The sequence below is a fragment of the Chiloscyllium plagiosum genome, unplaced genomic scaffold (genome assembly GCF_037043375.1).
Source record: "Chiloscyllium plagiosum isolate Xiang-an unplaced genomic scaffold, Cpla_swu_hap1 HiC_scaffold_18, whole genome shotgun sequence".
Taxonomy (NCBI): domain Eukaryota; kingdom Metazoa; phylum Chordata; class Chondrichthyes; order Orectolobiformes; family Hemiscylliidae; genus Chiloscyllium; species Chiloscyllium plagiosum.
The window spans coordinates 61,067,037-61,087,772 of NW_028270156.1; the positions used below are offsets into that span (position 1 = coordinate 61,067,037).

The 20,736-nt window shown below is 38.1% G+C and overlaps 1 protein-coding gene across 5 annotated transcripts in view; it reads left to right on the plus strand.

Moving 5' to 3' along the window:
- ptdss2 (phosphatidylserine synthase 2) overlaps positions 1 to 20,736 on the plus strand; it is a 95,115-nt gene that overhangs the window by 64,513 nt on the left and 9,866 nt on the right. For 3 of the 5 annotated variants that reach the window (XM_087996735.1, XM_043706177.2, XM_087996736.1), the window contains 3 exons: positions 11,648 to 11,762; positions 12,464 to 12,609; positions 15,544 to 15,729. In XM_087996735.1, coding sequence (XP_087852861.1) covers positions 11,648 to 11,762; positions 12,464 to 12,609; positions 15,544 to 15,729 — 447 coding nt within the window. Of the gene's footprint in view, positions 1 to 11,647; positions 11,763 to 12,463; positions 12,610 to 15,543; positions 15,734 to 20,736 lie in introns of those variants that run through there. The other 2 variants (XM_087996734.1, XM_043706178.2) reach the window with 2 other exon arrangements.

The following is a 20,736-nucleotide window of genomic DNA, read 5'->3' on the forward strand; positions in this document are numbered from 1 at the left end:
CCTTCTTGAATGTCTCATTAAAGCTGCTACTTCCACACTTTTAGGCAGTGCATTCCAGAACCAAACCACTCTCTGTGAAATGTTTTGTCTGGTATCATATTTTTATTTAATGCAAATGATTTCAAATATCTGTCCTCTCACTCTTGATTGTTTCACAAGTGAGAGCTGCTTCTCCCTGTCTACCCTGTCCAGACCTTCCATGAATTTGAAACTTTCTATCAAGAGTCCTCTTGATCACCTTCTACCTAAGCTAAAGAGTCTAACATTTCCACTCTATCTTCATAATCGCACCTGTATAGGTTGAGTGTAACTCCACTTTGTGCCCCTATTTATGAATCCTAGAATAATGTTTGCTTTGTTAACCACTATACTCTACTTGTCCTGCCATTTTTAATAACTTGTGTACTTATACATACAGGTCTGTTTGTACACGCACACTCATTTAGTGTAGTACACTTTTATTTTATGCTGTTTCTCCATGTTCTTTGTCAAAATTTAACACTTCTCTGTATTAAATTTCATCTATCACCTATCTATCCATTCCATCAAGTTGTCAATGTCCTTTTTGAAGTTCTGTGTTGTCTCTCTCCCAGTATCCAATACTTTCAGGTTTATGTGTCATCTCCAAACTCGAAATTGTCCCCTTCACTTCTTAATATAAATCAAGAGTTCCAATCCAACATCTGAGGAGCTCCAATACAAACCTTCTTTCCGCCTGGACAATATTCACTAAGCATTACTCTATTTCCTATCTTCAGTTAGCATGATTATTGTCCTTTTTATTCCATAAGCTAAAACCTTCCTTACAAATTTATGTGGCATTGTTTCACGTGCCTTGGAAATCCATGTCCACCACACAACAACATTATCCTTATCAATCACTTTAAAGTACTCCAACAGTTCGCTAAACAGCATTTTCCCTTAAGAAATCCCTCATTAATTTACTCTCGTTTGTTCATGTGACTATTAATTCTATCTCAAGTTATTGCTTCTAAATGTTTCCCCACTACTGAAATTACTGATTGGCCATAATTGTTTGGCTTATCTTTACAATTGTTTTTGAACAAGGGCATAATTTTTTCAATTTTCCAGTCCTCTGGCACCACTCCATATCCAGGTAAGGCGGAAAGATTATTCCCAGTATCTCTGCAATTTTCATTCCCACTTTTTTCAATATCCTTAAATGCATCTTCTCTGTTCCGAATCAACCTTATTAACTCTATGTACCAATAGCTTATCCAATGTCATCTCCTTATCAATTTGAACCCTTCTAGTGATTAGATTTCCTTCTCTATTATGATGGCTTGGTAACATCATTTGTGATGAAAACCGATACAAAATATTCATATCAGACCTCAGCCATGCTGCCTGTCTCCATGCGTAAATCTCCTTTTTGGCTGCTAAACAGCCCTGCTCTTCCTTACCCACCCTGTTACTGTTTATGTGCCTATAAAAGACTTCAGGATCCCCCTGTCTTTTAGCTGCAATTTTTTTGTGTTTTTTTTGTTTTCTTTATTTGTTTTATCATCTCCCTTCTGAACATTTTTATATTCACCTTCGTTCTCAATTGTATTTTCTGCCTGATACATGTCTTAAGCAAACATTTTCTTGTTTATATTAATCTTCATCTCCTTTCACATCCTTGAAGCTCTGAATTTCCTTGACCTACTTTTCAATTTTGAGGGAATATACCTTTTACTGTGTCAGACCCGAACTTCTTTAAAGGTAGCCTGTTGTTCAGCTGCAGTTTTTCCTGTCAACCTTTGGTTTCAGTCTAAATAGCCCAATTCAATTCTTGTCCCGGCAATGTTGGCTGCCCCTATTAATTATTCTTACTTTGGATTATCTATTGTCCTTTTCCACTGTCATCCTGAATTCTATCATGCAATGATCACCATTTCTTCTGCATTCTCATCCCATTACTATCAACTGTTGATTATGTCCATAAAACTAATGTGTCATGTACACCTGGAGCAAGGAAAGGACTTAATGATGCATTATACTTTAGTTGCACTTGAATCTGAAATGGGAACAGAAAAGGCAAGAAGTATAAAATTTTACCAGTTAATTGTTGAGACGTTTTCTTTCAGTCGGTCTCACGTCTGTTTTCTGGGAAAATGTGCAGCAGATTTAATTAAAATGAATTGGCAGAAGTGCTGAATAGTGAAGATTTATGGCTTGATTTCACAGTGCTACTTATTACTGGTTGAATTGCAAGATTGCTCAAGAAAATTTAGAACTTTGCAGTTGAAAAGTATGCACAGATAAATTTATTTCAAAACCTATTCCAATTAATTGCATTAAAGATTTATTGTTTGAAACCCCATTATTGTAGAATCTGATTAGTTGGAACACCAGTACATTTTTAGTATTTAGAGTTTATATACAAGTACATATATTTTGCAATGTGTATCTTATATGCATGCATCTGAGTCTCCCATTCTACTGCTTACTATGAGTTAGAGGATGTTGTTTTATAGGAGTGAGATCATTAAATACCATGTTGTAAAGCTGTATGCATGTCTGTGCTACGTTTTAAGATGTGGTAACCTTTTTGAAATGAATGATGGATTCACTTACAGGTCAGGTTGCAGATGAGAGCGCTGGGGTTGATTGAATGGCAAGTCAATTAACAAGTTGGAGACCATTTGGAACCAGAATGTTGTTGAAGAGAAGGAGCTGAAATGCATAGCATTTTAAGAATGCTTTGCATCTGAGAAAAAGAGCCAATGCAGGAGGTAGAGAGTGTAACTTATCCTAATTGTAAGAACCATTTCTTTTGAAAAGTTGGAGCTTTGCTACATGTGCACCCAAGTTTGAGCTGTTGAATTATTTTTACTTCTTTCAAACTTATCTGTGGTTTTCTGTAGCTCTTAACAAGGTAGGCAGGCCTTGTTGTCAAGTGAAATGAGAAAAATGATCCATTCAAATGTTTTTGAAATAAGTGTATCACTGCATTAGTAAATCTGCCTATATTTAGAAATGAATTGAGGATGTATGATTGTTTCCAGACTTAACAGGGATAGAATTCAAACAATTTGACATCATACTTGAAATTAATCTTTATTTACTAATATACCAAACTGAGGGCAGGAAAAGGCTGACCCCACACTATAGGTCCTTATCATGTCTTATCCTCCCCTGTTCCAGCCAGGATCCCCTATCCCAAACCTTCCTCACTGACGTTTGCAGCCATTTAATCTCATGGGAGAGGAGGAGAAAAATCTGGGTCTCCACAAAGGCCAAGTACTTAAATTTTCTCTCCTGTCCTCTCAGGAGATCGCATGGTCCAATTAGTATATTTTTAAAGTTAGTTACTTATGTGATGTGATCTCTGCTCCAGCACCTCTTGAAGACATACAAAGAGTCAGCATATACCATGTAGCATGTGGTATGGTCCAGATGCTGAGAGATCTTGGAACAGAACTGCCTAAAACAGTCTATTCTTAACGGTCTTAAATTATTTAAGTGATGTCCACTGACCATAAAACTTGGAGCTGAAGTATGCCAGTCAGCCTATCAAGTCTGCTCCACCATCCAATGAGATCATAGCTGATCTGATCATCCTTAACTCCACTTTCCTGCCTTTTTCCCCAGAACCCTTGATTGCCTTACTGATTAAAATATTGGTCTATTTCAGTCGTGAAAGTGCTTTCTTGACTCAGCTCTGCCGCCTCAGTGTTAAAGAATTCTGCAGATGAATAACCTTCTGAGAGAAGAAATTCCTTCTCACCTCTGACTCATATTCTGAGATTATGACCTCTGGTCCCCCAGAATCTATTGAACTCAAGCAACCTACTGAATTCCTTAAATTTTAAAGACCTTGATTTAGCTACTTGTGGATCTATACTGCTTTGAAACAAATAGACCAAGGAACGTGACCCTACCCAAGTAAAGTGAGGTTCTTTAAGATTTGCATTTTTTTGTTCCTCTGTAGATCTTCTTCAAGGCAACTGTCACCTAACGTGCGGGTTTAAAATCAGACAGAGTACTCTAGATGCAGTGTAACCAGTGTGATCTGTATATTATCAAAATGGTGTCCTTTGATTTATTCTAAATAGTTGTATTATTACATACCTTGTTCGCTTTCGCAACAGTTTCTCCATTTTGGTCATGAGCTGTTAGTGATTTGTGCACAGTAACCCTATACCTCTATTTTCTGTGTTTTCTTTTCACTAAAAATGAAGCCATTGGCAAATGACATTGAATATAGACAATACTTGGTTCATTCCTCTAGCACACCTATATCTTTTTTGATTTCATTATAATACTTTGTCTTAACCCTTGCTCAGACTTTGGTGTCATTTGCTAATTTATTTGCTCACAACACCATTCCCCATATTGTTAATAAAGACGATGTGCAATGTTGCAGCCTAGGACCAAATGCTAGAAGATACTGCCAGTAACCTATTTCCAAGATGAAGTATATCTGCTAACTACAACTTTTGACAGTGGTATTGTCAAGTGTTTCACCTTTTTGCTAGTAGCAAAAAATGTGATCTTATGAAACAATCTAGCATTGGGTCATGGGAAAGCACAGTTTGGGCAAGGGAAAAATAAAGGATTTCATGCTGAGTGCTTCTGAACTGAAATTGATGATCACTACAATTTTGCAAAGACCTTTCTGGCGTCTAGGTATACTGATTGCTAACTTCTTATTCCATGTCCTCATTGGGAAGATATGCCAACTGTTTAGAATAAATTGTGGAAGATCAATTTGATTGACTTGTGCTTACAAGTACTTAACAGTAAGATTTCCTTCCTTTTAAAAAGACACAAATCCAATGTAGTAAAATAACATTGTTCCATTGTATAGTGTGATACTGTCTATTCAACTTTCCATCTCTTTCAATTTTTTTAGGAATGGAGCAGCTTTACTAATCTAGAAACAGATTTGTTCAATATTCCTTATACATAAAGACTCACTTTTAATCGTGTACTTCTTATACTTTGCACTTTGTATTTTTGCTGAGGAACATTAGGCACCTTAAAATCCAGACCATGTAAGTCTTTGTGTTGTACACATCTAGTATGTCATAATTTCACAGATGTTTCCTATCCATGAGAAGAAAGTTCATAATTAGCTCAAAATCTTCCTAGGATCCTTGCTAGAATTGTTTTTTATAATAGTTCCTGGTACAGCATTCACAGTGGAATAAGTGCTTTGAAAACCTGCAGAGCAACAGCTATAGTTTCAATTTCACTCTTGTAAGGCACTATTCCATAATATTGTGATTGTAAATGAGGTTGAATATTTTAAGACTGATCCATTTCTTCATTGCCTTTCTCGTAAGAATTTTGACCAAGTGCCTCTTGTGATCTCAGAAGCTATGAGTAGTAGTGGCCCTGTCTTGGATTTTATCCAAGATATGTATATATAGAGTGATGTCAGATCATTGTGTCTATCCTTTAGAAAAGAAAATGGTGCGACATGATTGTTCAGTAATATTATTTGCTTCTGTGACTTAGGCACTAATATATCAGCTTCATAAGGGAAGAACTTAGGGTGCATAATTTAGAAGAATAGCAGTAATGTTTTCACAGGTATGGTGGTGTTGCATTTGGAGGTGCACTGAGCTCTATTCTGTGTTAAAGCAGTGGTGAGTTGGTGGGAATTCCAATTATTCTATTATGGCTTCTCATGGCTTAAGGGAAATTGGAAAAGGTATCAATTGGACGATGCAAGGAGCATTTATCCTGATGTTTGATCCATATTGCTACCAAGAGGTCATGGTGACTGCTGAGTGAATCCTAATTCTGGCTGCATATCTTTACAATGTGTTAAAGTCTGGTGGTGTTTCTTGCTTTCAGTAGTGTTTTGAGGCAGGTAATGTCCCAGCAGTCCTTCCCTGTTCATTATTCCCAGGGATGCAATAAAGGGGCTACCTATTCCTGTTGTGTCTGTAGAAGATCAAACTATGATAACAAAGAAGGGAAACTGAATATGGGAAGAAGGGTGTGCTCTGACCCACACTAGCTTAAAACCAAGTATTTTGAAGGGCGTGTCAGTGTTTGCTCATGATATGCCTGGATGAAACAGTGGATGATGACTAAGCATTTCATGTGGCTTAGGTTACTGGTATTTGCGTCAAAGTAGATCTGCCTCAGGCGACAGATGGTGTGGAGTTGTGCATTCTCCCTGTGTTTGCATGGGTTTCCTCTGGGTGCTCCAGGTTCTTCCCATAATCCAAAGATGTGCAGGTTTTGTGAATTGGCCATGTTAAATTGCCCATAGTGTTCAGGGATGTGTAGGTTAGGTGCATTAGTCAGGGGTAAATGTAGAGTTATAAGGTAGGGAAATGGGTGTGGGTGGACTTGTTGGGCCAAATGGCCTGTTTCCACACTGTAGGGATTCTATGAAAATAGATGGAATATTTCGGGCTCAATTGTATAGATCATCCATCATGCTGAAAGTAAATGCCTATCTGACGAGGAAATTGACGACTTGAATGGTATTACCTGGAGATAGTGTGTAAGAATGTATGCGTACACTAGTGCTTGGTGCTGAATAGAATTAAGTCATAGAACAGGGAATGGATGCTGCTGAACATTTAGGCCTTGTGTTGTGAGCTTGGTTTTCCAGAGTCTGAGATTGCTTTAACTTGTTTGACTTGCAATTATGTAATGCCTTCCAAGACTTTGGGAATTACTTCAATGCCAAATAGGCAATTCATGACCTTTGAAGTTAAATCATTGCTATAATGTAGGCAATGTAGGGGCTGATGTATGCACAACAAGGTCCCACAATACACATGATAAAAGACCTGATTATAAATATTCAATGATATAGAAGAGTAGATTACCCTGTGGCTGGGATTCATATGCAGTTCATAGTCACCCTGCAAACTATTGCATTAGCATTAGCCACTGGGTGACTCGTGTGGGAACTGGAGAGATTGTCAGTGGGTTTGGAAGTGATGTGAGAGTGAGATGATGCTTCAGTGGTGGGGATAGAAGGGAGTTGATGAAATGGACAGATGAAATTTAATCTGGAGAAAAGCAGGTGATTCATTTTGTAGAAAGAGTGTGGAGAGAACCCATAACGTAAGTATTTAATAAGGAGATGCAGGAACAGAGGGTCCTGGATGTCCAGTTTTGGGCACCATACTCTATGTGAAGGAATTAGAGTGTGCAGCATATACTCAAAAAAAAAAAGTTTGCAGGAGTGAGGAATCTATTACATAGATTGGAGAAGTTAGGATTGTTCCCCTTGAGGGGAAAGAAAATTGAGAAGAGTTATGATTGATGTATAGGGGAAATAGGGAGAAACATTATTGTGAAAGGAGCGGGAATCCAAGAATAGATTGGTTATTGGCAGAAGAAACAATGGTACAGCAAATGGTTACAATAGTTGATAGATCGTAGATAGAGACATACAGCACAGAAACAGATGCTTCGGTCCAACCAGTCCATGATGAACATAGTCCCAAACTAAACTAGTATTGGCCCATATCCCTCTGAACAATTTCTATTCATGTATTTATCCAAATGTCTTTCAGATGCTATAATTGTACCCACAATCACCACTTCCTCAGAAAGTAAGTTCCACACGTGAACCCTCTGCGTAAAAAAAAAAAAATGCCCTTCATGTTTTTTTGAATCTCGCCTTAGTCCTTTTTCTGAAATTGTGATGGAAGCAGGTTCAACTGAGCTGTTTGAGAGAAAATTAATTAAATTATTATCTAGAAAGGAAAGATGTCCTTTGAGTGAATAGCTGTTTCTGAGAGGCAGGACTGACATTTTGGGCTGAATAGCTTCAGCTGTGATATAACCATTCCATGGTTCTAGGAGTGCAATGAGATTGAGTGTGAAAAATGTTGGCAAAGTTTAGGACTTGCCTCTTTTTCTGGCAATGCCATTACTACGAAAGAATGTCTGACTTTGGTGCTCATGGTCTGAAATTGAAATGAATCTCTCAGTTCCAAACCATTTCCCTAAGTTTTGAATGCAAAGGAAAATTCAAGAAAACGCAGATGACCTGCTTTAATTTTGACAAGAGTATTGAGCAGAATGTGTACAAAAGCAGTTTCCAGTCCAATGTTCATCGTTAGTCCCAAAGTGGATAGCTGCAAAGGTGCCTTCATTGTGCAAGTTTCTGATCATGTTTAGCTGTGATGGGTCACAATACACTTGAAATATAAAACCAGATTTAGCAGTAATTCAGTGCATATGTGCACCAATATTTTGTGCATGAAATGGCTAAAATCAGTTAGAAATTCTATCCATAGAGCAACACATCATGGAATCAATCAGGGAAGAACCTATTTTAGATCTTGTTTTGTGTATTGAGTCAGTTTTAATTAGTAATCTTGCAGTAATGGACCCTCGAGGAAAGAGTAGTTTTGATATAATAGAAAGTCACAATAAGTTTGAATGTGATATATAGAAGTCCAAAACTAGAGTTTTGAGCCTTAGAGAAATTAAGTCATGGAAAAGTGATCCAACAGTGGCGAAGAAAAGAAGTTAAGCTGAGTATTGGATTTAACAAAAACGCTGATTGTATTGCCAAAAATACTCAGACTTAAGATCTCCAGCAAAGAATGAACAAAAATCTAATTCTTAAAAAGTCTGAGGCAGAAACACCAAATCCAATTGGAAGAGGTTTTAAGAGTATGTCGGAGAAAAGAATAGCAAATGTAGAAGTTGGACCCCTTAAAGGTAGAGGGAAAATGAATTACAATGGAGGAGACGGATATAGTGAAGATCTTAGTTTTAGTTTCTTTGGTAGCAGTTATTGAGACGGTTTCAGCAGGGCTGGAAGGCAGTGAATCTTTCCCAGCTGTTTCACTCAGTTTTCTTGTGGATGTTTTTTTTCCTTCTGGGCTGCTAGAGTTACATGCGAGATAATTCTGTTTTCTGAATTTGCCTTTTGCCAAAGGGATGTTTATGAAATGTTACTTTATGAGAACAGTATCTATTTAGTTCCAAAATAATCTTTTATTCTGTTAAGTTTTCCAATAGAATTAAGTTATTCCAAGTTCTTCTACCTTTTGTTGTATTTTAACTATAGTGTTTGGAAATAAAAAGCGTTCTGCTTAATGTTGAGTAGTTTGTCCAATTGAATTGCATCTGGAACATAGCACCTGTCATTTACTTTTAATGTATGTTCCAGATTCCATTCAATTGTTAAAATACAACAAAAGGTAGAGGAACTTGGAATAACTTAATTTTATTGGAAAACTTAACAGAATAATTTTGGAACTAAATAGACACTGTTCTCATAAAGTAACATCCCATAAACATCCCTTTGGCAAAAGGCAAATTCAGAAAACAGAATTATCTCGCATGTAACTCCAGCAGCCCAGAAGGAAAAAAAAAATCCACAAGAAAACTGAGTGAAACAACAGCTGGGAAAGATTCACTGCCTTCCAGCCCTGCTGAAACCCTCAATAACTGCTGCCGAAGAAACTAAAATCCTGGTCCTGTGAGAGCTCAACCCCAACCATTCAGGATGTATCAGTTGTTGGGACGTTTTAAAAACAAACCCGAAGGACTCCCAAGCTGGTCACTTTGGTGGTTTAGGTAGACAGCTCGCACCTCTGCCTTAAAATTTTTCCAAAAAAAAAGACAAAATAACTTCTTAAAGTCACAGCATCATCACAGTGTAAAGGAGTATAAACAGATTAAATGAATATGATAAAATGCAAGGTTGTTGGTAAGAATGTTTAGAAAAAGGTGTTTTTAAATGAGCAACTTTAAGTATTGGTTTGCAAATAAATTTGGTTTGGAGTCCATGCAGGTACAGCAAGTGATTACATAAATTACATTATGCTCTTTACTGCAAAGGGATTGGAGTACAAAAGGAAGACAGTATGGCTGTAATTTAAGATGGCTTTGAGTAAAGTAATAAAGATTCACTAGATATGGAGAGAGATGTATTCTTTGTGGAGAGGTTTTAATGAAATTGGTCTTTACTCTTGAGTTTAGAAGAATGAGGGGTGATCTCATTGAACCACTTGAGATTCTGAAGGACACACACAGGCTATAAGCTAAGTTGCTGACTCCTGTGTCAGGAGAATCTAGAACTAGGACTCGGCCTAAGGATAATCAATAGATTATTTCAGACTTATGAGCAATTTGTACAGATTTGTGAACCTTTGGAATTAGTTGGCCCAGAGGCTATGGATGCTCTGTCTTTTATTATTTTCAGGAATTGATATTGGTAGATCTTTCAACTGTAAAGAACTGTAAAGAATATTAGGATTGGACAGAAAAGTAAAATAGAAGATAAAAACTAGCCCTAGTCTTATGTGCTGGAGCAGACTTGAGGGACCTTATGCCTATTCCTTTTTCCTATTGTTTTCATCTTTATGCAAGTAGTTTCAGGTATTTGTGTAGAAAGAGTATGGATAGAATCAATTTGCAACTGTAAAAAGATGACTGACCACAGGAGTAATACAAATGTGTCCCTTTTTTTTATTTTGTTTTTTTCCCACTCCAAACCAATTTACATTCCCATTGATCTACGGGACAAAGTTGAGTTTTGTGTTTCGTTTCAATTGGTAAATCAGAAGACCCGAGTATTTAGGTTTTGTTTTAGTACCACTGACAATGAAAGTATTGTCTATCGTTAGTCTGCTGGCATTCTCTCCTAAACTCCATGCTGCAATAGGTTTGTCTGCTGGCTTCTTCAAGATGGACATTCTGTGATTTTTCAACTTAGAGGAGCATTGATTCATTATCTGAGGGGAAAAATTGAAATAGTAGTCAGTGGAAATATTCCTCATCTGTGTTTCACCTGATGCCATGAGTGACTCTGGAGTCTGAAATTGGTGTTGAGGACTCCCGGGTCCAGTCCATCCTGACTGTCGACTACAGTGCTGTCCTGCTTATTCTATGTGTTAAAAGTAGGTAGGATATACCCAGAAATGGCGATGAAAAGTCTGGAGCATTGGCTTAAAAGTAAGAATTGGTGAGCATGGTAATGTTAGGCTGATGGTTTTCTAGTCTGTGGGATGTTCCTCCAAATTTTGGCTCAAATCTAATGATTGACTATTCAGTTGTGCCTTTATTGTGACAGGTCCCAAATGGTGTATCAGGTTTTATTGTTCTTCACCTTTTCTGTTTGGATTGGTAAAACTAAATGCTTTGCTAGTCCTATCTGAGGGCAGTTGAGAGTCACAGTCATTGCTGTGGGTCTTCAGTCACATGTACTGTACCAGATTTCCTTAGTCTGAAGGCCATTAGAGAACTGGATGGATGTTTTTTGTTATAAATGTGGATTTCAGAAGCATGATTGGATATTCTGGTATTTTGATGAATATTATTATTATTATTCCAAATTTAATAATTGAGTTTAACTTTCCACAGCTGCCATGCCAGGATATGAACTTTTACCTGGGCTTTAGTTTGTTTTACTAATTCAATAACATTAGCACTTTGCGACTGTCCCCTATTTATAAGCAGGTAATTAGTCAAGATGGTTTGGAGGTGCCGGTGTTGGACTGGGGTGGTCAAAGTTAAAAATCACACACCACCAAATTATAGTCCTCCAGGTTTATTTGGAAGCACTAGCTTTTGGAGCACTGCTTCTTCCAAATAAACCTGTTGGACTAAATCTGGTGTTGTGTGGTTGTTAACTTAGTCAAGATGAGCAGAGTGACAGAATTCTTGATTTTAATTTGATATGATTATTCTTCTCCTTCAGAGGAAAAATCAAGCGCATTGCTTTCCAATTCACGCCATACAGCTGGGTGAAGTTTGAATGGAAACCAGCCTCAAATCTTCGCAGGTGGCTGGCAGTTTGTGGAATTATTTTCATGGTAAGAAATAAGACATGTTATGTTGTAATTAGTTATGACCATTCATTTAAAATGCAATTTTGCAATCTTTCACAATTTGTATTTTTAAAACCCATTATTTGAGGAGTTAAAAATAAGAGTGGTTTAATGTTGCATTCACTGCGGCAAATTTCACCACTTATGGAATAAGGGTCACAACAATGCTTCTTTTTCCCTCCCCGCTATTTTCTTTGCACTCCTGTGGAGAATGGATGATCTATGATTATGAGAAACTGAGAAATGGACAATTGACTGATTCGCAGTTAATCGGCTGATAATTGACTAGATAAAAGGTATAGTCCTTGCTGCAGTGATGTAGTTATGGTCAACATTGTCTTCTCAAGCAACAAAACAGCTTCACCTGTTAAATCTGATGTGAAATACTTCACAAATACAGAAATGCTGGTTTGAAGCCTCGTTATGATTAATTTTTGCTAGTCAACGTCAAACTTGGTGTTATGGATGTATATTTTTGTTAAATTTTGTAATCTATTGTATTATCCCCATAGGATAATTATTCAAAATTATGCAGCATTTGTCATCTTAGCAGTGGAAGAAAGAAGTAATTTACTTTCAAATTTTGTTGTTCTGCTTTTGAAGTACCATTGACTATTTAGATATATTCGTGCTCAGTTCTTCACTTACAGTCCCAGCAGCTGAGCAGCCCTTTCTGTGTTTTGCAGTTTTTGCTTGCGGAATTAAATACCTTTTACTTGAAATTTGTCCTCTGGATGCCCCCTGAACACTACCTGGTCTTACTACGTCTGGTTTTCTTTGTGCACGTAGGAGGTGTAGCAATGCGTGAGATTTATGACTTCATGGATGACTTGTAAGTACCTGTTGCAAATGAAAGCCCATTGAGCAATAATCTCATTAGTTTTATCCAGGCAAGTAGCAAATTAAAACCATAGACTTTTACTATTCTGTAGAAGTTTAATCACTGGTGTTCAGTCCTTGTAGTGATGTTGCTTTCAGGCTATGTTTTATTTTAAAACTTGTGTAAATTGAATTATTTTATAGAAATCTCTTTCTCTCCTCTATTGATTTACCAATTTCTCATGTGATATATATATAAGGCTCAGATTCCCCCTTATTTGTCGTATCTGAGGAGAGAACAGGATGTTGCTCACATCAGTCAGTAATCCACAACAGTTCTGATTGCAAATATCTGTGGGATCAAACACATCCCAAAGATTTCTGAGCAGTTATTCCATACACATTTGTGATATTGTGGATTGCCAAATTTCTTTAACACTTCACAAATGACTCTGATTCTTCATTTTTGACAATCTGGGCTTGAAGCTCACTCAAATTGTGATGATGCTGTGTCTTTAAGAGGTGTTTTGTTCTGGTTTCTTTTAGAACGAGAGAATGGGAGACAGGTGCTGAGCAGTTGATGAGAAGATAAACAACTTGAGTCCTTGGTTTTTTTAAAATTGCAACAATAGAAGCAGCCTGAATGGGTGTGGTCAAGCTCTCTCCGATCCAGAATATTTAGTTAGCTTTCAGCAGTTTTGTTGAGGTCTCGGCAGGGTAGGAATGCAGTGAATCTCTCCCGGCTGCTTGTCTGAGTTTCATCTCAGAATTATCTTTTGATGCTCTTTCTTCCTGGATTGGAGAACTACATGTGGGGCAATCTGTTTTCTGCATTTGCTTTTTTACCACTGAGGTGTTACTATATTGGAACAGTTACTGTTTATTAGTAAAAAATCTATTCAGTTAAGTTTTTCAATAGAATTAAGTTATTCCAAGTTCCTCTTTCCTTTGTTGTATTTTGACTATACTGTTTGAAGAAATTGTTTTTTGCTTAACATCAAGTAGTTTGACCAGTTGAATTGCATCTGGAATATAGCACCTCACATTTACCTTTTTTAAAATAAGAAAAAGTTAGGGTTTAGGCTGCCTTTTGTTTTGAGTGAGCATGATCTGGTCCATAACAAATACCACTTGATCATGGACTGTCCTAATCATTGCTCATATTCTGGTGGCCCATTTTCCTTCCCACAATTCTTAATTGGCTTCCGAGCATCACAAAATTACTACTTGTGAGCTTTCAACTACACTCTGCTGAACTACTGATTTGTGCACTAGCTGCTTCCAAGCCCATTATAGCTCCTAGGTCTTCCATGAGCCGTCATTACACAAAGCTATTCAATTACTGTAAGACTTCCTTGGGCCCCAAATAACAGAACCTATGTAGTTCAGCTAGCAGGATTCTTGCCCAAAATGGAGTTCTCCCCTCTCTTCCCCTCCTCTCTCCCCTCTCCTCCTCTCTCCAGAACTATTCTTTGGTTGCGCCAAATTGTTTTGGGTGATCTATTGAAAACCTTACAATAAATTGGGACAGTCAAATGTAGCAAACACTTGGAATTTTCTGTACCCCTGAATATTAGTGTTCACTGCTTGCTGACTCTTGATGCACAAATTAATACATCAAAAAGGGATTCATCACAATGAAGAGAATGTTGCTTATTGTCTTTTGGGAATTAACTTTTAAATATTTATTCCTAAAAGTCAGAGAGAGTTAATGAGTATGACTGAGTATGCTGACTACAATGAGTGAATGAAACAGTTGCTTGTAGCTTGGTTAATGCAGTAGATTTAATTGTGTTTAAAGTTGTCCTGTTTAGCATTCTTTTGCATTAATGTCCCAAGTTATCAGGATATATAAGCACGTTGAGTGTTGCAAAATTTGTAATAATATTTGGCAGTACATTACAGTACTTAACCTATTTGGTGCCATGTTGGCATTGCATCTCTGTGATTTACAGCTTCTCCTGGTACTGCGCCATTCATAGAGATCTGCAGCAGAGACTTCTCCTGCTGGAACCCCCAGCTGTCCACACCCCCAGTAGCATTTCTACTTGAGGTTGACGCTGGCCTAAGAACTCCTTTGACGTGATGGAGCTACCTGTCCCAGTGTACAGGGCGTCTGACACTTTGGAGCATGGTAGCACCCCTCCATCCCTGGTCCACAGGACTGGAAAGGCAGGCTTCCCACTTAGATTGTGGAGCACCAGCAGGACTGAGCTTGGACCAACAACACTCACCCCAGCCTCAGAGTAGTTATCTGAGCAGACAATAGAGGGTATGAAGGAATGAGTGAAGGAAACTCATTGGAATATGTACAGTTGGAGCACAGGCCTGAACTCTTCGAGCTTGGTCACTTTTGGGCTTGATGTTCAATATTGTCCATTCAAAATTTTATTATCTTGGTGCAGAGGGAGTTGAGATTAAGGGCAGGCTGTGAATGGGCGAGTGATACTTTACTGCCCATTCTCCTTGAGCATGCGTGCTTAGACATAATGTAGCCTCATTGATTTTGCAAAATGAGTGAACATTCTCTGAGTGTGCTGCTTTTTATTAACTTTCTGCAAAATGTGGATCACAGCAAAGAAATTCAGTGTATCCTTTACAGATAAGATATAGATGAAGCAAATATTTCTTCAAATAGAAAATAAGTTAGTGGGTTAGGAGGAGGCCAAGGTAGTCTCATCACCGCGACTGAAATACTTTGTACGCTTGAGGAAAGAACTGAGTGCTATTTTACACAGTAAATATTGATTCAATGCACATATCTTTGAGTTGTTTCTGGTGAAATAGTGTGTGCAGGTTTTATTTTGTGGGTAAATGTGATTTTAGCTGTTACATAATTGATTTGTGAAGCAAATGAATTTCGTTGTTTCTAAACTGACCAAAGTATAAACTTAATCAAATTGGCATCTTTGTGAATTTTTTGATAAAGACATATCTTTCTCTGCAGGAAATTCCATAAAAAACTTGGTCAGCAGGCTTGGTTGGTAGCTGCAATCACAGTAACAGAATTCCTAATTGTGCTGAAGTATGACCCTTATACACTTACACTACCAATTCCTTTTTACGTCATCCAGTGTTGGATCCTTGGATTTATACTGGTCCTGACATGGACAATATGGCGTTTCTTTATACGGTAAGTCTTATCTCATTAATTCATTTTTTAATGATTTGGGGTACATAGTGTGGTCAATAATTTCCTTTGTCTGTTAAGATTTTAAATAATAATTTACTTCAAACATTACTTTAGCATCCATTGCAATTTAATTAGAACTCCCTACATTGCAATGGTCTCAGGTTCCAGGCATGTTTTTCAGATGTGCAAAATGTTGTGCTATTTTCTGTATTCATTGCTGCTGAGATTTAGGTCTGTCCAAATTATGAAACCTGAGTCTTCTTCTCTGATTTCTAAAATAAGTTAGGATGTTAGCTAAATATATTTTTCTCAAAATGTAAAGGAATTTTAAAGTTGTACATATTCATAAACTTCCATCATGATAACTAAATTTGTGCTTGTAAAGCCTCATTCTTCAATAGGATTAAAACCTTAAATGGAACTTTGTGCACCATTAAACCCTGTCTTGTTTACTAACATAACTTGGTTCTTAAAGGATTTTTTCCTCTGGTCCATATTCTTCTGTTTGAAAGAGAACGATTCTCAGTTCCATTTGTTAATCAGGAATCCTCAACGAAATGAAATGACCATTCATTAGAAAGCCGAGACTATGAGGGTCGAAGGCTGCTTGAGTTGATGGGAAACCGTGTAGCGAAGCCCAGTCCTCTTCTCTCCTGATTTGTGTCTGAATGCCAACTAGACAAAATAAACCCTATGTGGTTTTTCTATTTAGTTTAGAAGTGAGGCCAAGTTTAGTATTCCAGTTGCTGGTGTTGACTGAGGTAAGATATCACAAAAACAAGCTAGCAATCTATCCCAGAATCTCTGCCGTCATGTGTGAAGTACATGAGTTATTGGAGGAGCTTTTAGTGTTTTTAATGCATGTTATAAGCAAAAATCATAGAACCTTGCAGATATATAACCAATACATTTGTGTTAATGTGTAGTGCTCATAAACTTATTTGACACAAAGTGTTAAATTTGTGTTTAAAAGTTTCCTTAATTTCTTCAAAGGATATTTCACCTATTTGGCTGTATAAGATATGTAGCTGGAATAATATTTAAAGGAGCATCTCAAAAAGAAACTTTGACTTAACCATTTTAAAATCTCCCAAATAGAATCTACAGACTTAAGATTGTATCCAAATTGTGTTCTTAAGATCTCTGCAGATGACAGAATTCACATAAGTGACATAGTTTAAATAAAATGCCAGAGTTCGTAAATGTAGGTTCCAGTTTTGAAATACTAGAATGTAAAAATAGGATTAAATTAAATAGGATAACTTTGTAGGCAAGCATAAAAATAAAAAAAATTTGTGATCCAGAACTGAGAATCAAATTTGAAGAATGTATTTGCTTTGATCTCTCATTGTAACAGTGCTTTCTAGTATCTTTGGCATTAATGCGTATACCACTTAAATTTTTATCCATGCAGTTCCTATTCTTCGACCCAATTTCTGTATTGATCTCCTGACCAACCACTCATAATCCACCCTCTGTGAACTTATCCATCTCTCAACCTCAAAATGCTTCACAAAGTGCCTTAGCATGTAAAATTTAGCCCTGAATCATGAGGTATTAGGATGGTGACGAAAAAGCTGGTCAGACAGATAGATAGCTTTTAAAGGAGCATTTTGAGAATGTTGGACAAATTTACGAAATTCGGTCCAAACTCCAACAATGGAGCAATTAAAAGATGGGCTGTGCAAGTGGCCAGAATGGAGGGTCACCGAGCTCTTGGAGGATTGTAAAGCAAGAGGGGATTACAGAAATAAGGAGGGGAACTGGTTGAAACAAATTTGAAAACAAGAAATGGTATTTTAAAATGCAGACATTACAGGATCTGAGCACTGGAATGATTAGTGATCAGAGCGCGATATAGGTTAGGGTTTTGTCAGCAGAGCTTGTGATGAGCTTGAATTTATGAAAAGTGAAAAATGAGAATCTGTCAGGTGGGCATTGGAATAGCGGCGTCTAGAGGGAATCAAGGTATAAAGGTTTCAGCCACAGATGAGGTGGAAATGGGTGATATTATTCAGGAAGTGATTTTTATATTGGAGCGGGTGGGTGTTCAGAAACACTTTTGAGTTAGATAGGAAACTAAGATTGCAAATGGTCTGGGCCAGCAATGACTTAAGGAATATGATGAAAACAATGATTTTCCCAATAACTAGTAGGAGGAATTCTCTGTTCATTCAAGACTGAACTTTGGGCATGCAGTGTGACAAATCAGAGAATAGATGAATAAGTGTGACAATGACATACCATCATTATGTATGTGAAACTTGACATTATATATCCAGATGATGTTATAAAGAGATGAAAAAGTCTCAGTGGACTTCTAGTGTAATGGTGTGTGAATCCATAGTGAGCTACATTTGCATCCAGTCACCTATACCATGAAAGAATCTTCTCTATATTGAAATCTTTCATGGGTTCAACCCTCCCTATCTCTGTTGCACTTTCCCTGAACTGTGTGTGACTCAGTCTCCATCCTCTTGTATCCTTCCCAGTACTTTTTCTCTATTACTGGCAGAATTGCCTTTAATTATTGCGCTCCCATACTCTGCCATCACTAACCTAAGTTTTTTTTTCAACTCTCCAGTTCCTTATCTCCCCTCTCATTACTTTGGCCAGTGTTCCTAATATTTCCTCTCTTGACTCAGCATCTGTTTCTGTAAACTGCTGTGGATTATTTTTCAACATGAAGGGCACAATATTTTAGAAAGTTGCCTCTGTTACTGTGGCAAGAAAGTGGCTACGGATCATAACTCAAATATATCATTTCCTCGTTCTGAGGTAGTGCTGAGCTTAGTGCTAGCCTTCCCTCAGTCAAAATCCCCTTGAGTGGCTTCCTTTTCCATGGTGCTGTGGTCAATTTGCTTGTACTCCCTCTCTCCCCATTCTCATCTGCACAAGGAGCAAGAATTTGAAGCCTGTTAGACAATCTTAAGGGCTGAGGCTCCTTCAGCAATGTGCCCTGGATCCTTCTACATGTCTCGCTCGTAGTCACACCCTCCTGTCCCTGACAACTGACTGAATTTGTGATAATTAATCAAAGGGGTAAGACTCCCTCCTGAAACACTCTCCAAGTAACACTTCCCCCAATTTGACATGTCTGTTTTCGAAGTTCAGACTCTAGCTCATCAACTTTGGACCGGAGTTCCTCAAACAACCAACACTTGCTACCGCTGTGGTCACTGTGAATCACAATGGGATCCCACAACATCACCTAGTCCTGCATCTGTTTTGTTTGCTTAGTTCTTAACTTCAGAATGGTGTAATGTTTTCATATGGTGCTAGGATCAACGATTTCTGAGGTTGTAGAATGTTCTCAAGGGGAAAAGGGCCCAGCAGGAGGTCATTGCAGATATTGGAACCAACGACATAGGAAGGGAAAAGGTTGAGATTCTGAAGGGAGAATACACAGTTCGGCAAGAATTTAAAAAGGAGGTCCTCGAGAGTATAATATCTAGATTACTCCAGGTGCTACAAGCTAGTGAGGGTAGAAAACGGAGGATGGAGCAGATGAATTCTTGGCTGAGGAGCTGGAGTATGGGAGAAAGATTCACATTTTGGATCATTGGAATCTCTTCTGTCATAGAAGTGGCCTGTACAAGAAGGATGGATTGCACCTAATTTGGAAGGGGACTAAGATACTGGCAGGGAGATTTGCTAGAGCTGCTCGGGAGAATTTAAACTAGTAAGTTGGGGGGGGGGGGGAGGTGTGGGACCCAGGGAGATAGTGATGAAAGACATCAATCTGATATTGCTGCAGCTGAGAAAAGAAGCAAGCCAAACAGTCAGGGCAGGCAGGGACAAAGCAGAGAACAAGGTAGGACTGATAAATTAAACTGCATTATTTCAATGCAAGAGGCATAACAGGAAAGGCAGATGAGCTCAGGGCATTGGTTAGGGACTGGGATATCATAGCAATTACAGAAACATGGCTCAGGGATGGACAGGACTGGCAGCTTAATGTTCCAGGATACAAATGCTACAGGAAGGACAGAAACGGAGGCAAGAGAGGACGAGGAGTTGCATTTTTGATAAAGGATAGCATTACAGCTGTACTGAGAGAGGATATTCCCAGAAATACATCCAGGGAAGTTATTTGTGTGGAACTGAGAAATAAGACAGGGATGATCACCTTATTGGGATTGTATTATAGACCTCCTAATAGTCAGCGGGAAATTGAGAAACAAATTTATAAGGAGATCTCAGTTATCTGTAAGAATAATAGGATGATTCTGGTAGGGGATTTTAATTTAGAGTGGGACTGCTATAGTGTTAAGGGTTTAGATGGAGAGGAATTTGTTAAGCATGTACGAGAAAATTTTCTGATTCCGTATGTGGATGAACCTACTAGAGAAGGTGCAAAACCTGACCTACTCTTGGGAAATAAGGCAGGGCAGGTGTCAGTGGGGGAGCGCTTTGGAGCCAGCGACCATAATTCTATTAGCTTTCAAACAGTGATGGAAAAGGATAGACCAGATCTAAAAGTTGAAGCTCTAAATTAGAGGATGGCCATGCTTGACGGTATTAGGCAAGAACTCCCAAAAGGTGATTGGGAACAGATGTTTGCAGGTAAAGGGACGGCTGGAAAATGGGGAGCCTTCAGAAATGAGATAACGAGAGTGCAGAGACAGTATATACCCGTTAGGGTGTAAGGAAAGGCTGATAGGTATGGGAAATGCTGGATGACTAAAGAAATTGAGGGTTTGGTTAAGAAAAAGAAGGAAGCATATGTCAGGTATAGGCAGGATAACCAAGTTAATCCTGAGAAGAGTATAAAGGCAGTAGGAGTCTACTTGAGAGGGAAATTGGGAGGGCAAAAAGGGAACATGAGATACCTTTGGAAAATAGAGTTTAAGGAGAATCCAAAGGGTTTTTACAGTTAGATTAAGGACAAAAGAGTAACTAGGAAGAGAATAGGGCCCCTCAAAGATCAGCAAGGTGGCCTTTGTGTGGAGCCGCTGGAGATAGGGGAGATACTAAACGAGTATTTTGCATCAGTGTTTACTGTGG